Raw genomic sequence first — 15,760 nt, forward strand, 5'->3', positions numbered from 1 at the left:
AGGCCACACCCACTTTCCCTCAGCTCTTGTTTTTCCCATGTGGCTCTGAGGTAATAATTCAGAGGGTTCTGAGATTTAGCGACAACACATGCACAAGCCAAACATGCCAGAAATACAGAGGTTCTGTAGCCTTGACAGACAGGGTGAATTGTTCAGTATCTGCCATACTTGGAGGGGATTCAAGAGGGACTTGAATTTCTCCATTTCAATATCCTCTTGTTTTCTCTCCTTTCCAGTAAGACATCTGTGAATAAGAGCTTCCCTCTCACTGCCAGAGAGAGGTAGTAAGCTGCATTTCATGTGGTCTGGGTCATTTTTGTCCATGTTGGAGGTAGGACTCAGTACATTTAGATTAGTAATATGTTTTGTTTCTTCTTGCAGGGTTTTTCTGTTTTTGACGAGACATGTTTTAGAAAGTATGGAAGAATGTGGGGGTGAGTATTCTGGAAAATTTCATTGGATAGGCTTATTATGATGAAGCCCTCATGTTGTGAACAGTCTCTATTGAGAGCCCTTTGGGATAAAGCCTGCTGTAGTAAAGCTTCTGGAACCTCTGATTCCTGGGATCCCATGTGTCACCAGGTGTGCAGGTCTAAGTATGAATTGGACCTGGAGAGGTATATGGGGGTGCTGGGCCACTCACAGCCAGTGTTGTACCCCTCTGTACCTCCTTATCTTCTGTGTTCATGTCCTCAGAAACCAGAGGACTCTGATGAGTTGCTTTAGCACATAAGCAATATGGTGGCATAGAAAGAACCCAGATTTCTGGATAACCAGTGGTTCAGCTCCACTGCCCGTTCTCACATTCAGTCCTGGTCAGCTCTGGATGGAGCCAGTCTTCTATCATGGACCTTAGTTCTGCCAAAAGTACATGGTTCTTATGGTTGACTGTAGATAAGAACCACCTGGGAGAGCTTGTTAAAAAGGCAGATTCTTTGTTTCCATCCCCCAGAATGCTGAATCTGGAGGATATGGGGTCTGTCCCAAGAATCTGAATTTAATTAGTAGTGGAAGCAATGTTAGGACTGGGTGAGACCATAAATATAAAGCGTTAGCACATATCATCCATGAGTGAGGGAAGGAAAAACTGATGGGAAGAAATCAGAGAGCGAACCAAACCATGAGACTGTTGACTCCGGGAAACAATCTGAAGGCTGTGGAAAGGGAGGTGGTTGGGGGGATGGGGTAACTGGATGATGGGCATTAAGGAGGGCAAACGATGTGATGAGCACTGGGTGTTATATGCAACTAATGTATCATTGAACGTTATACCAAAAACTAATGATGTACTATATGTTGGCTAATTGGATTAAAAAAAAAAGCTATGGTGAAAGACATCTCATAAAAAAAAAGGTTACCCAAAAGCACTGTCCCTTGTCCACCCACATGTTTCTGAAGAAACATGATGGGACAAGGGGAATCATCCAAGAAATATGATCAGGCTGCTGGGAGAGAAGACCTGAGTGCCACCTCAGTAACTGCTATCAATGCTTTAACACTAAATATACCCAACCCCCACTACAACCTTCTGAGTTTTAGAATACTTTTTGGAGATGGTGTAGTGGTTAGTGTAGTGGTCTCATCCATTTTTAGATGTGATCACGAAACCATTTGAAAATCCTCTATGATGTCAAAGAAAGAATAGGGGACTTGCGGAAAATCTTTCAGTTTGTTCTAGTAAATGCAAATGCAGTTTGTTCTAATAAATAGTGGAAACAAAATAAATTTTACTTATTTATGGTATAATTAAGCTTAAAGTAAACCTCATGCTGGTGACAGATTCCCATTAACAGGCCATGCTGACAATCAAGTCAGGCTGGATAAGAAGATGTGGTATATATATATGCAATGGAATACTCTGCAGCCATCAAGAATACCCAGCTTTTGTAGCAACATGGACGGGACTGGAAGAGATTATGCTGAGTGAAATAAGTCAAGCAGAGAGAGTCAATTATCATATGGTTTCACTTGTTTGTGGAGTGTAACAAATAGCATGGAGGACAAGGGGAGATGGAGAGGAGAAGGGAGTTGGGGGAAATTGGAAGGGGAGGTGAACTATGAGAGACTATGGACTCTGAAAAAACAATCTGAGGGCTTTGAAGGGGCGGGGTGGGGGTGGGAAGTTGGGGGAATCAGGTGGTGGGTATTAGAGAGGGCACGGATTGCAAGGAGCACTGGGTGTGGTGTAAAAACAATGAATACTGTTACGCTGAAAAGAAGTAAAAAAAAAAATTAAGACACACACACATACACACACACACACACACACACACCCAAATCTTGCTGTTTACAATGACATGGATGGAACTAAAGGGTATTATGCTAAGTGAAATAAGTCAACCAGAGAAAGACAATTATCATATGATCTCTCTGGTACGAGGAATTTGAGAGGCAGGGTGGGGTTGGCGTTGTGGGGGGAAGGGAGGGAAAAAATGAAACAAAATGGGACCAAGGAGGGAGACAAAGTATAAGAGACTCTTAATCTCAAGAAACAATCAGGGTTGCTGAGGGGTGGGGGCGGGAGGGATAGGGTGGCTGGGTTATGGACATTGGGGAGGGCATGTGCTGTGGTGAGAGTTGTGAATTGTGTAAGACTGATGATTCACCTGAAGCAAATAATACATTAAATGTTATATGTTATGTTTTTTAAAAACAAGGATGGATCACATATAAAGAGTTAGCTTTGTGTGAAACATGTGCAAACAGACCTGTACCCCTGGGGATAAAAATATATGTTTATAAAAAATAAAAAATTATATTAAAAAAAAAGAAGTGGGCATGGCCTGCTGCTTAAGGATGTCACATGAAGCCCAAGGAATTCACACCTGGGACTCACATATAAGAATAAATATAAGTAATAAAAGGAAATATATTCAAAAAGAGTTATATTTTTCTGTATTTATTTTTCCTCTTTTCTTTTGTTTGAAAAATTTATGACTTAATGCTGTCAAGGATCTCTCTCCATATTAAAAATAATACTTCCTTTTGAATGTAACTGGGAAGCATATTTTAGTAAATAGGACAAAGAAATAATTCCTAATTTAACCATCACTTCTTGAGCATTCCAAGTCTTTTCATTTGCAGACCCATCTTCCATATATGTGGTCAGCGTATGTACAATTTTCATTTAATATTCTCTCTAATGTCTTTCATGTTTGAAATAGCTTCAAAATTAGAATGTTTAGTTACTGGGTGATGGATTCTCCATTTTTTTGATCATTTACTTACCTTCAGTTATTTACCACCCTCATTTCCTTTTTGTTAAATTGTTAAATTAAATTAGATAAATTATTTTAAATGCTTGACATACTTCTAAAATGTTTACAATAATTTATTTTTATTTTTATTGTTAGTCACCATACAATATGTCATTAGTTGTTGATGTTGTGCTCCATGATTCATTGTTTGTGTATAACACCCGGTGCCCATGCAATACTTGCCCCCCTTAATATCCATCACCAGGCCAATTTATCTCCTCCCCTTTCTAAAATCCTGTTTGTTTCTCGGAGTCCACAGACTCTCATGGTTCATCTCCCCCTCCAATTTCCTCCCTTCATTTTTCCCTCTCTTCTCCTAATGTCCTCCATGTTATTCCTTATGTTCCACAAGTAAGTGAAACCGTATGATAACTGCCTTTCTCTGTTTGACTTATTTCACTCAGCATAATCTCCTCCAGTCCCATCCATGTTGATGCAAAAGCTGGGTATTCATCCTATCTGATGGCTGAGTAATATTCCATTGGATATATGGACCACATCTTCTTTATCCATTTGTCTGTTGAAGGGCATCTCTGCTCCTTGCACCATTTGACTATTGTGTACATTGTTGTTATGAACGTTGGGTTGCATATGGCCCTTCTTTTCACTACATCTGTATCTTTGGGGTAAATACCCAGGAGTGCAATTGCTGGGTCATAGGTAGCTCTATATTTAATTTTTTGGGGAACCTCCACACTGTTTTCCAAAGTGACTGCACCAACTGCATTCCCACCAACAGTGTAAGAGGGTTCCCCTTTCTCTACACCCTCTCCAGCATTTATTGTTTCTTTCCTTGTTAATTTTTGCCATTCTAACTGGTGTGAGGTGGTATCTCAATGTGGTTTTGATTTGAATGTCCATGATTGTTAATGATGTTGAACAGTTTTTCTTGTGTCTGTCAGCCATTTGTATGTCTTTTTTGGTGAAGTTAAAACATTTTTTTTCAAATAAACAAAATATTTTATTTTTATTGGTAGCTATTTTAACATGACAAATATACAATGTGATGTTCTCTAAGTCTCAACTAAGTGTAAACCTTACTCTTTTTTTGTTATGTTAGTCACCATACAGTACATCATTAGTTTCTGATGTAGTGTTCTGTGAATCATTGTTTGAGTATAACAGCTAGTGCTCCATGCAATCCGTGCCTTCCTTAATACCCATTGCCGGGCTCAACCATTTCCCTACTCCCTCCCTTCTCAATTCCTTAGTTTGTTTCCTGGAGTCCATAGTCTCTCATGGTTTGTCTCCCCCTCCAATTTCCACCCTTCATTTTCCCCTTCCTTCTTCTAATGTCCTCCATCCTATTCCTTGTGTTCCACAAATAAGTGAAACCATATGATAATGGACTTTCTCTGCTTGACTTATTTCACTTAGCATAATCTCCTCCCGTCCCATCCATGTTGATGCAAAAGTTGGGTATTCATCCTTTCTGATGGCTGAGAATATTCCATTGTATATATGAACTACATGTTATTTTTTTATTAACATACAATGTATTATTAGCCCCAGGGGTACAGGTCTGTGAATCGCCAGTTTTACACACTTAACAGCACTCATCCTAGCACATACCTTCCCCAATGTCCATAATCCCACCACCTTCTTCCTACCCCTCTCCCCCAGCAACCCTCAGTTTGTTTTGTGAGATTAAGAGTCTCTTATGGTTTGTCTCTCTCCCAATCCCATCTTGTTCCATTTATTCTTTTACTACCCCTAACCCCCCCACATTGCATCTCCACTTCCTCATATCAGGGAGATCATATGAGAGCTGCCTATCTTTGCTTGACTTATTTCACTAAGCATAATACACTCTAGTTCCATCCACATCGTCACAAATGAACCACATGTTCTTTATCCACTAGTCTGTTAAAGGGCATCTCTGCTCTTTCTACAGTTTGGCTATTGTATACATTGCTGCTATGAACATACAAAAAGTTATGGAGAATGGTCCTGGAAATATCCATGTACAAACCTAAACTTAATAATTGTTCTAATGTTTTTTTCTAATCATGATCTCAGAGAAAGGATTAGGTATGATCAGGATAAATGTCTGCTTCCAATGAAGATATACAGATGACTATCAGACACATGAAAAAAGGTTCATCATCACTAGCCATCAGGGAGATTCAAATTAAAAGCACATTGAGATACCACCTTACACCAGTTAGAATGGCCAAAATTAGCAAGACAGGAAACAACATGTGTTGGAGAGGATGTGGAAAAAGGGGAACCCTCTTCCACTGTTGGTGGGAATGCAAGTTGGTGCAGCCACTTTGGAGAACAGTGTGGAGATTCCTCAAGAAATTAAAAATAGAGCTTCCCTATGACCCTGCAATTGCACTCCTGGGTATTTACCCCAAAGATACAGATGTAGTGAAAGGAAGGGCCATCTGTACCCCAATGTTTATAGCAGCAATGGCCATGGTTGCCAAACTGTGGAAAGAACCAAGATACCCTTCAACAGACGACTGGATAAGGAAGATGTGGTCCATATACACTATGGAGTATGATGCCTCCATCAGAAAGGATGAATACCCAACTTTTGTAGGGACATGGATGGGACTGGAAGAGATTATGCTGAGTGAAATCAGTCAAGCAGAGAGAGTCAATTATCATATGGTTTCACTTATTTGTGGAGCATAAGAAATAACATGGAGGACATAGGGAGATGGAGAGGAGATGGGAGTTGAGGGAAATTGGAGGGGGAGATGAACCATGAGAGACTATGGATTCTGAAAACCAATCTGAGGGTTTTGAAGGGGTGGGTGGTGGGAGGTTGGGGGAGCCAGGTGGTGGGTATTAAGGAGGGCACATATTGCATGGAGCACTGGGTGTGGCACAAAAACAATGAATTCTGTTATGCTGAAAAGAAATTTAAAAAAAAAGGACAACGAAAAATAAATAAATAAATAAATAAATAAAAGTAGAGCTCTTTATATTGAAAAAAAAGAAGTCTACTTCCAGGCATGACTGCACTGTAGAAACTGTCAGGTTAAGTATAATCAGGTCTGTTTTCCCCACACAGGTTTTATGATGGGCGACAGCCTGTGCTGGCTATCACAGATACGGACATGATCAAGACAGTACTAGTGAAAGAATGTTATTCTGTCTTCACAAACCGGCGGGTAGGCATGGATGTATTTTAAATTTGCATAGTTAAATATAAAACTTTTATTTTAAAATAAGAATAGATTCACAGGAAGTTGTCACAGGAGGTCCCATGTCATGAAACCTTCAGGCCATTTCCTTTATGGTAATATCCTGCATAACCATAGTACAGTGTCCAGGCTGAATTTGACATTGGTTCTAATCACAGAACTTAGATTTCAACAGTTTTATATGCACTCATATTTGCCATCCTGGTTTTTTTTTTTTTCCATTTTTTAAAATTATGTTATGTTAGTTAGAGGCACCCACAGAATGGGAGAAAATATTTGCAAATGACATTACAGATAAATGGCTGGTATCCAAGATCTATAAGAAGTTAGTTGTAGTTTTTAAAATTATTTGTGTTTTAAGCTTTTACTAGAGACATAAGTAATTTTTACATCACCAGTACAATATCACTATGTTCTGAACTTAGACATTTGTATTTACCAGCGAGATTTATAATTTCATGTGATTTCATGTTAGTAGTAACAGCCCTTTTTTTTTTTTCAGCTTGAAGAACTCCTTAATATTTCTTGTAAGGCAGGCTTAGTGGTAATGAATTCTGTCCACACTTTTTTGGTCTGGAAATGTCTTTTTCTCTCTCATTTCTGAAAGCCTTGTTTTTCTGGGTAAGGTATTCTTCGTTGGTATTTTTAATAGCATTTCAAATAAATCACCTACTGTCTTCTGTCTTTCATGATTTCCACTGAGGATTCCACTGGTAGTCGCATGGTGTTCCCTTGGATGTGATGAACTCCTTTTCTCTTGCTGCTTTCAAGATTTTGGGGGGGTTTCATTTTTGACAGTTTTATTATAATGTCTCTTGGAGAAGTCCTTTTCAGATTCAATCTTATTGGGGACTTTAAGCCTCATGACCCAAGATTTCCATACATTTCTCTATGTTTGAGAAGTTTTCAGCCATTGTTTCTTTCAGTAAGGTTTCTGCCCACTTCTCTCCTCACCTGCTGGGACTCCCATAATGTGAATGTTGTTTCATTTGATGGTGTCCTGTAAGTCCTGTAGGCTTTCCCCCCAATTCTTTTCATTTTTGTTCCCCACTTTGACTGGATAATTTAAAATAATCCAGGAGGGCATGGTTAGTTCATGCATTTGGGGGCCACACCTTGAGCAACTGCATGATCCTTGGCAACAAGAACAGAGGAGGGTTCTTTGTGGCTGCGGTAGCAGTTGGGGTCTTCAGCAGCACCACCAGATCCAGTGACAGGAGACTGGAGAAGGACAATAATGGCCAGAGTTGGTGCTATGCACACACTCATCTGGAGGGCTGAAAGCAGGCTCATGCCCCAAAGAGCTAGGCCAGTGGTGGGGGCTGTACCAACTGTGGGCACACAGGTAGCTTTGAGTTCCTGAGCAGTCTGTGTGCACTCACATGGCTTCAGGGCTAGCCAGTATGGCATGCCCAGCAGTGGGGCTTGTAACTAGAGGTCAGGCTGGCAGTGTGTAGGTGTGTATCTTCAGGGTTTAGCTGTGGTCTCATGTGTCAGTGCAGTCCAGAGACAGGAGTCAGGCCTGGCCTCAGGCCCAGAAACTGCTGGGGCTTGGGCTGGTGTTGTCCATATGCCCAGTCATAGAGGCCATAGAGGTGTAGATTTGGAGCTCACAGTGTTGGTGGTGACACTGACTGAGGCAACTCGTGTGAGTGCAGATGGGACACAGCAGGACTCTGGAACCTTGAGTCTACAAGTGTGAAAACCTCTGGGACTATCAGCAGCACAATCTTAGAGGGTACACAGTGCTGGGCCGGCTCTTTGCCTCAGCAGCAAAGCCTGCTGGAGACTTCTGCAGAGCAGGACACAGAGAAGCATGGTCACTCCTTCCACTTGACTGATACTGGTAGTCCTGTCCTTCTTTGTTCCTAGCTGTGACCACCTGTGTCAGCTATGCCAGTCTTTGGGAGGTTTGAAACCAAAACAGGTAATTTGTGCCATGCCCTGAAGGGCTGGGGCTAATGGTCGCTTACCCTTCTGTTGTTCCCTAGGAAGGAGAACTATCTCAGGTCAGAGGGGGTCCTCTTGGTGCTGAGCAGTGCTGACCTGGGTCATGGGGTGATGCAGGCAAAATAAAGCTCTTCTCCCTACTTTTCTTGTACAATTATTCTCAGGAGTTTTGCTCCACTGTGTTGTTGAAGCTTCTTAAATGGACTCCTAAGCCCTTGAGCCTATTTTTGCTTTGTGGATAGCTGTCTGATTGTTGTTGTTTGTGAGGTGTTAGAGGCTAAAGTGTCCTGTTTCATCATCTTAGGGATATAACATCAGTCTTTCCTCACTGGGGTGATGTGATGTTAGGTGTAAGGTTTTGTTTTTAGATGCTTGTTATTAAGTTGAGGAACTTTCTGTCTCTTCTTAATTTGTGAGTTTTTATTGTGAAATGGTGTTGAAGGTATCCATTTCATTTTTTATTTTCATTTTATTGTAATTAAAAATTTTGGAGGGGTGGATGTCTGGGTGGCTCTGTTGGTTGAGCATCTGACTTTAGCTCATGTCGTGATCCTGGGGTCCTGGGATCTAATTCTGCCTCAGGATTCTTGCTCAGTGGGGAGCCTGATTTTCCCTCTGCCTGCTGTTCCCCTTACTTGTGCTGTCTCTCTCTCCCTCTCTCTCTCTCTCTGAAAAATAGATAAATATTTAAAATTTTTTAAAATTTAAATTCAATTTAAGTAACATGTACTATATTATTAGTTTCAGGGGTAGAATTCAGTGATTCATCAGTTGCATACAATATCCTGTGCTCATTATATCAAGTGCTCTCCTTAATGCCCATCATCCTGTCACCCCATCCCCCACTGCCCTCCCCACAAGCAACTTTTAGTTTGTTCCCTATAGTTCCCTTTAGTTAAGAGTATCTTATGGTTTTCCTCCATCTCTGTTTCCCTCTTGTTTTATTTTGCCTTCCCTTCTGATATTTTCATCTTTTTTTTTTTTTTTTTGACAGAGAAAGAGTAAGAGAGCACAAGCAGGGAAGAGAAACAGAGGGAGTGGGAGAAGCAGCCTCCCCACTGAGCAGGGAGCTCGATGTGGGATTCAATCCCATGACCCTAGGATCATGACCTGAGTCACAATACACCCCTGTTATATTTTTTAAATTCCACATATTAGTGAGATCTTATGGCATTTGTCTTTCTCTTACTGAATTATTTCTCTTAGTATCATACCCTCCAGTTCTATCCACGTCATTGCAAATGGCAAGATTTCATTCTTTTGATGGCTAAGTAATATTCCATTGTGTGTGTATGTGCATGTATATATGTATGTATGTATGTGTGTATATATGCAGACACATATCTCTATATATATACACACCAGGTCTTTGTTTTCCATTCATCTGTCATGGACACCTGGGCTCTTTCTATATTTTGGCAATTGTGGACATTGTTGCTATAAATATTGGAGTGCTATAAACATTGGGATTCAAATCACTATGTTTGTATCCTTCTGATAAATGCCTAGTAGTCCAATAGCTGGGTTGTAGGGTTGCTCTATTTTTAAGTTTTTTGAAATATCTCCATACTGTTTCCAAACTGGCTACATCAGTTTGCATTTCCACCAACAACGGAAGAGGGTTCCCTTTCTTAGCATCCTTGCCAACAACTGTTGTTCTCTGAGTTGTTAACTTTAGCCATGGAGATATCCATGTTAAAACAAAATATATTTGGGAAAATGGAAGAAATATTCAAATTGGTTGGCTTGCTAGATGAAGAATAGAGTTATTTCTCTCATTTTCCCTTATGTTCTTTTGGGGAAAAACAGGGAAGAAATTTCCATGTTATTGTACCATTTTGTCACAAGAGCAAAGAGATTCCTAATCTTTTTACTGTTAACTACAATTTTTTTTTTCAAATCACCATTTCAAGACATCCAGTTTTCAAGTTTCTCATGCTGTGGATATATGTAAAAGGTAGAACTGGTCTGAGGCAACATACAGTTTGCCAGGGCAACTGACTACCTTCCACCAATCCAATTCTACTCTGCTCAGCTTAGGAGACTGTATTAGGTGTTAATCCTGTGTACTCCACTGGAGGAGTCGTTTCCCTTCCAAATTCCCTCATACGACATTTGCACTGAAATGAAGGTGGAATATAAAGGCTGGAAAGCACAGCAGGTGGCTGGATGTGTCCCCAGCCTTGCAAAAGGATAGGCCTTTGGGATAAGAATCTGTTGATCACCTACATTGGGCCTACAATGAATTTGATAATCACAAAATATTTGTTGAATAATTTCTCCCTGTTTAACAAATTTTCCACAACCTTTGAGACCTCCAAAACTTATGTAGGGCAAATTGTGTTTTTCTTTGACTCTAGTCTTTTGGTCCAGCGGGATTTATGAAAAGTGCAATCTCTTTGTCTGAGGATGAAGAATGGAAGAGGATGCGAACATTGTTGTCCCCTACTTTCACTAGCGGAAAGCTCAAGGAGGTAAGAAAAGAAGACGTTCAATTGGAAAGTAAGGAATACATCTGGGAGCAGGTAGGAAATACAATCATAGTCCATCTCTAAGGGGAAGTCTGTGGAATTTGGGCTTGATAAAAATGGTCTTTTTATGTCCTATAAGAGACATGATAAGATTTGTTATTACAAATCACTGCTCTATGCTTGTGAGAGCCACATCATTCTAGGACTTGATTCTCAGATTTAACTTCAGGTGGTGTTGTATTTTGTGTGTAGATGTTCTCCATCATTGACCAATATGGAGATGTGTTGGTGAAGAACGTGAGGAAGGAGGCCGAGAAAGGCAAGCCTATCAACTTGAAAGAGTAAGTAGGAGTGCAGCTGCTGGGATTCCTGCTCTGTCATGACATTTTCCAGCTGCTGCCACAGAGCCAACTGCCACTGTTGAGTCACTCCAGTGAAGCAGCTGAAGTATGCATGTGGTGTTACAACTCCAGTGGGCCAGCCAGGAAGAGGTAGCTTACTTAAAAAGGCAGGGAAGTCAGGAGAGAAATGGTCTCTTTTAGTGTACATGAATCGGGATTAATTTATCTGCTTAACTGTCACCTTGCTTATTCTGGAAGACACCACTACATGCCTGAGAAAAAGAAACATGATTGTACCAAATCTTTGAGTGAGGAGGGTATGGTATGGTGGGAGGGGAAGGCACTTGGTACATATTGGTGGGCACTGGGGTGGGGCAGGAACATTAACATGTGGAACATGGAACAACTTCAGCCCCAGCTATCCTTCTTTCAATCTCAAAAGAAAGAAGTCCCTGTTCATGGGATGGGAGTGTGACTATCTATCTATCTATCTATCTATCAATCTATCTATCTATCTATCAATCTATCTATCTATCTATCATCTATCTATCTATCATCTATCTATCTATCCATCATCTATATATTGGCTAATCTGGGGTATATTTTAATTATGCAGGATGAACTGATGTACATAGGGTCTGTCCTAGGAAAAATAGTGGCATATAATCACTTATCTATGGAATCTCCTAAATCAATTTTGGTGTGATTTAACATATATACTTAAAGGATGAACATTCTTAGTTCTTCTTTTTTCCAGAAATGAGTACATCCTCAGGGCAATCTCAGATCAATGAAGATGAGACAGAGTGGGTCTTTCAGGAGACTTAGCAGAGGTGTAGAAAAGAAGGGATGGTGTTCCTGGCAGCACGGAACAGGGTGTTGGTGTTCTGTGATGTGCTGAAGAGAAATCAGCTCTGAGCACAGATACTGTGGTGAGAGAAGATCCAGATCAGTTTCATGGTTCATGACACCATGAGGAAGAGTTAATTATCCCACCATTTGTCCTGCTCAGACAGTGCTTAACCACCTCCTGCTGCCCATATTCAAAACACACTACTGTAATTTGTCCAACTTTGGGTCTCTATGCCTTCATGACTGAGCTCCTTGAGCTCATAGGTGTGTCTAACGTGTCACAGTGTCCCATCATCCCTCGCACAAAGCCAGCTACATCATTGGCACCTCACAAGCACCTCATGAGTGAGTGTGATGGCACCTAGACTCTTCAGATGATGCAGCAGCTGGTTCTGAATGTGTGACATTTGTCTTGTCTGGACATCGGAATCTACAAGCATAAGGACAGTAAAGAGGTGGTGATTTTAATTACATATGTTTTTCTTTCTCTCACAGCATCTTTGGAGCCTACAGCATGGATGTGATTACCAGCACATCGTTTGGAGTGAACATTGATTCCCTCAACAACCCAGAGGATCCCTTTGTGGAAAATATTAAAAAGCTCTTAAAATTTGATTTCCTTGATCCATTTTTCTTCTCGTTATGTACGTACAATACTAGTTTTCCTTTTTCCTTCCTCCCCCCGTTTCCCTTCTTTCTTTCCTCTCTCACTTTTTCCCTTCCTACCTTTCTACACCAATTTTACTGAGATAGAACTTCATCTAACATATATGTCTCCCTTTTAAAATGTATGATTTAATTTTTACAGTCTGAGTGTTCATCGTCCAAGGAATGGATAATGAAAATGTGGTATGTATATACCATGAAATCTTATTCAGCCATAAAAATGGAATGACATTCTCTATTTGGACAGTATGGTTGGATCCCAAGGGCATGATGACAAGTGAAATGAGTCCAACAAGGAAAGGCAAATACTATATGACCTCAATTACATGTGGAATAAAATAAAGTACAAGAAACCAAGTCCTATGAAAAGGAGATTAGATTTGTGGTTGTCAGAGGCAGGGGTTGTGGGGCGGTACTTGAATGAAGGTAACCAAAGGTACACACTTTCAGGCACAAGATGGATGAGTACTGGACTGTAAACACAACACAGTGACTGTAGTTGACACTGCTGTATGATGTTTTATAAGTTGCTAAGAGTAGATTGTAGAAGTTCTCATCATAATAGAAAATTTGGTTTTATAACCATATGAGATGATGGATGTTAACTAATCTTATTGTGCTAATCATTTTTTATATATGTGTGTCAAGTATATATAGTGTGCCTTATCATATACAGTACTGTATGTCTGTTATAACTCAAGGAAGCTGAAAACTCTGCTTAGTGCATTCAAAGATAACATGCAACTTTTACTGCAGTCAGTGGTTGGAATATTGTTGTCAACACAGAATTCCTGTACTTTTTTTTAACCATAACTTCCCACTTTCCTTAGCCCTAAGCAACCACTAACCCTCTTCTGTCTTAATAGATTTGCCTCTTCTGGACTCTTCATACAGATAGAATCATGTAACATGTGATCTTTGTGGATGCCTTCCTTCACTAGTGTAATGTTTTCAAGATTTATCCAGGTGGCACCATCCATCAGAACTTTCTTTTTATGGGCAGTTAATATTCCATTGTGTAGACATATTGTCTTTTGTTTATCCTTCCATCATTTGATGGATGTTTGGACTGTTTCCAACTCTTGACTATCGTGAATAGTGCTACTATCCACATTCATGCACGATTTTTTGTTAGAATACCTCTTAATGCTAAGTGAAATAAGTCAAACAGAGAAAGTCAATTATATGGTTTCACTTATTTGTGGAACATAAGGAATAACATGGAGGACCATTAGGAGATTGGAAAAACGATGGGGGAGAAATCAGAGTGAAAGACAAGACATGGGGGCGCCTGGGTGGCTCAGTGGGTTAAACTGCTGCCTTCAGCTCAGGTCATGATCTCAGGGTCCTAGAATCGAGTCCCGCATCGGGCTCTCTGCTCAGTAGGGAGCCTGCTTCCTCCTCCTCTCTCTCTCTCTGCCTACTTGTGATTTCTCTCTGTCAAATAAATAAATAAAATCTTTAATTAAAAAAAAAAAAGAAAGATGAGACATGAAAGACTATGGACTCTGGGATACGAACTGAGGGTTTTAGGAGGGAGGGGGATGGAGGATGGTAAGTCCGATGATGGGTATTAAGTAGGACACAGAGCACTGGGTTTTTTATACAGTGTATCATAAAACACTACATCAAAAACTAATGATGTACTGCATGGTGAGTAACAGAACACAATAATAAAAAAAATACCTCTTTTCAATTTTGGGGGGTATGTACTCAGAGGTGGAATTGTGAAGTAAATTTGCTATGTTTGTACAATTCTTTGTATTGTAACTTGCTATATCGCTAAGATATAGTGTGGTTAATTTAATAAGGAAGTGCCAAACTTTTCTCTACAATAGAAATACAATTTTACATTCCCACCAGAAACTAAGAAGGTTCTGGTTTCTGTCCATCCTTGGTGCATTTGGTCTACACCTGTCTACCTTTTGGGTGATTGCCACATTAATGGTGTGAAGGGTATCTTATTATGGTTTTGTTTTGCATTTCTCTAATGGCTAGTGGGGTTGAGCACATTTTTTATATGCTTGTTGCTTACTTCATAACTTCTTTAGATAAATGTTTGTTCAAATTCTTGCCCATTTATAGTTTTGTCATTCATCTGTTTGTAAGAGTTCTCTGTATCTTCTAGATAAAAGCCCCTTATCAGATAGATGACTTGCGAATTTTCTCTCCCACTCTGTAGGTGTCTTTTCACTTTATGTTTTTCAATTTTATTATGTTATGTTCGTCACCATAGAGTACATCATTAGTTTTTGGTGTAGTGTTTCATGATGCATTGTTTGCATATAACACTGTGTTCTTTGTAGTACAGTTTTTTTTTTTCATTATTTTATTAACATATAATATATTATTTGCCCCAGGGGTACAGGTCTGTGAGTCATCAGGCTTACACATTTCACAACACTCACCATAGCACATACCCTCCCCAATGTCCATCACCCAGCCACCCTATCCCTACTCTCCCACCCCATAGCAACCCTCAGTTTGTTTCATGAGAGTAAGAGTCTCTTATGGTTTATCTCCCTCTGGATCCCATCTTGTTTCATTTTTCCCTTCCCTACTCCCCCACAACCCCCTCCCCTCCCTGTCTCTCAAATTTCTCATATCAGAGAGATCATATGATAATTGTCTTTCTCTGACTGACTTATTTCACTCAGCATAATACCTTCTAGTTCCATCCACGTTGTTGCAAATGGCAAGATTTTATTTCTTTGGTGGTTGTGTGTATATCTATCTTTCTCTCTATATATATTCTATATATATGGTATATATACCATATCTTCTTTATCCATTCATCTGTTGATGGACATTTAGGTTCTTTCCATAGTTTGGCTATTGTGGACATTGCTGCTGTAAACATTCGGGTGCACATGCCCCTTCAGATCACTACTTTTGTATCTTCGGGGTAAATTCACAGTAGTGCAATTGCTGGGTCATAGGGTAGCTCTATTTCCAACTTTTTGAGGAACCTCCATGCTGTTTTCCAGAGTGGCTGCACCAGCTTGCATTCCCACCAACAATGTAGGAGGGTCCTCCTTTCTCAGTATCCTTGCCAGCATCTGTCC

At 40.1% G+C, this 15,760-nt stretch overlaps 1 protein-coding gene across 1 annotated transcript in view; it reads left to right on the forward strand.

The window, feature by feature from the left end:
• LOC131819109 (cytochrome P450 3A12-like) overlaps positions 1-15,760 on the forward strand; it is a 113,066-nt gene that overhangs the window by 73,122 nt on the left and 24,184 nt on the right. The window contains exons 4-8 of the mRNA XM_059153858.1: positions 382-434; positions 6,283-6,382; positions 10,726-10,839; positions 11,089-11,177; positions 12,525-12,673. Of these exons, the coding sequence (XP_059009841.1) occupies positions 382-434; positions 6,283-6,382; positions 10,726-10,839; positions 11,089-11,177; positions 12,525-12,673 (505 nt within the window). The remainder of the gene's footprint in view (positions 1-381; positions 435-6,282; positions 6,383-10,725; positions 10,840-11,088; positions 11,178-12,524; positions 12,674-15,760) is intronic.

The sequence above is a fragment of the Mustela lutreola genome, chromosome 17 (assembly GCF_030435805.1).
Source record: "Mustela lutreola isolate mMusLut2 chromosome 17, mMusLut2.pri, whole genome shotgun sequence".
Taxonomy (NCBI): domain Eukaryota; kingdom Metazoa; phylum Chordata; class Mammalia; order Carnivora; family Mustelidae; genus Mustela; species Mustela lutreola.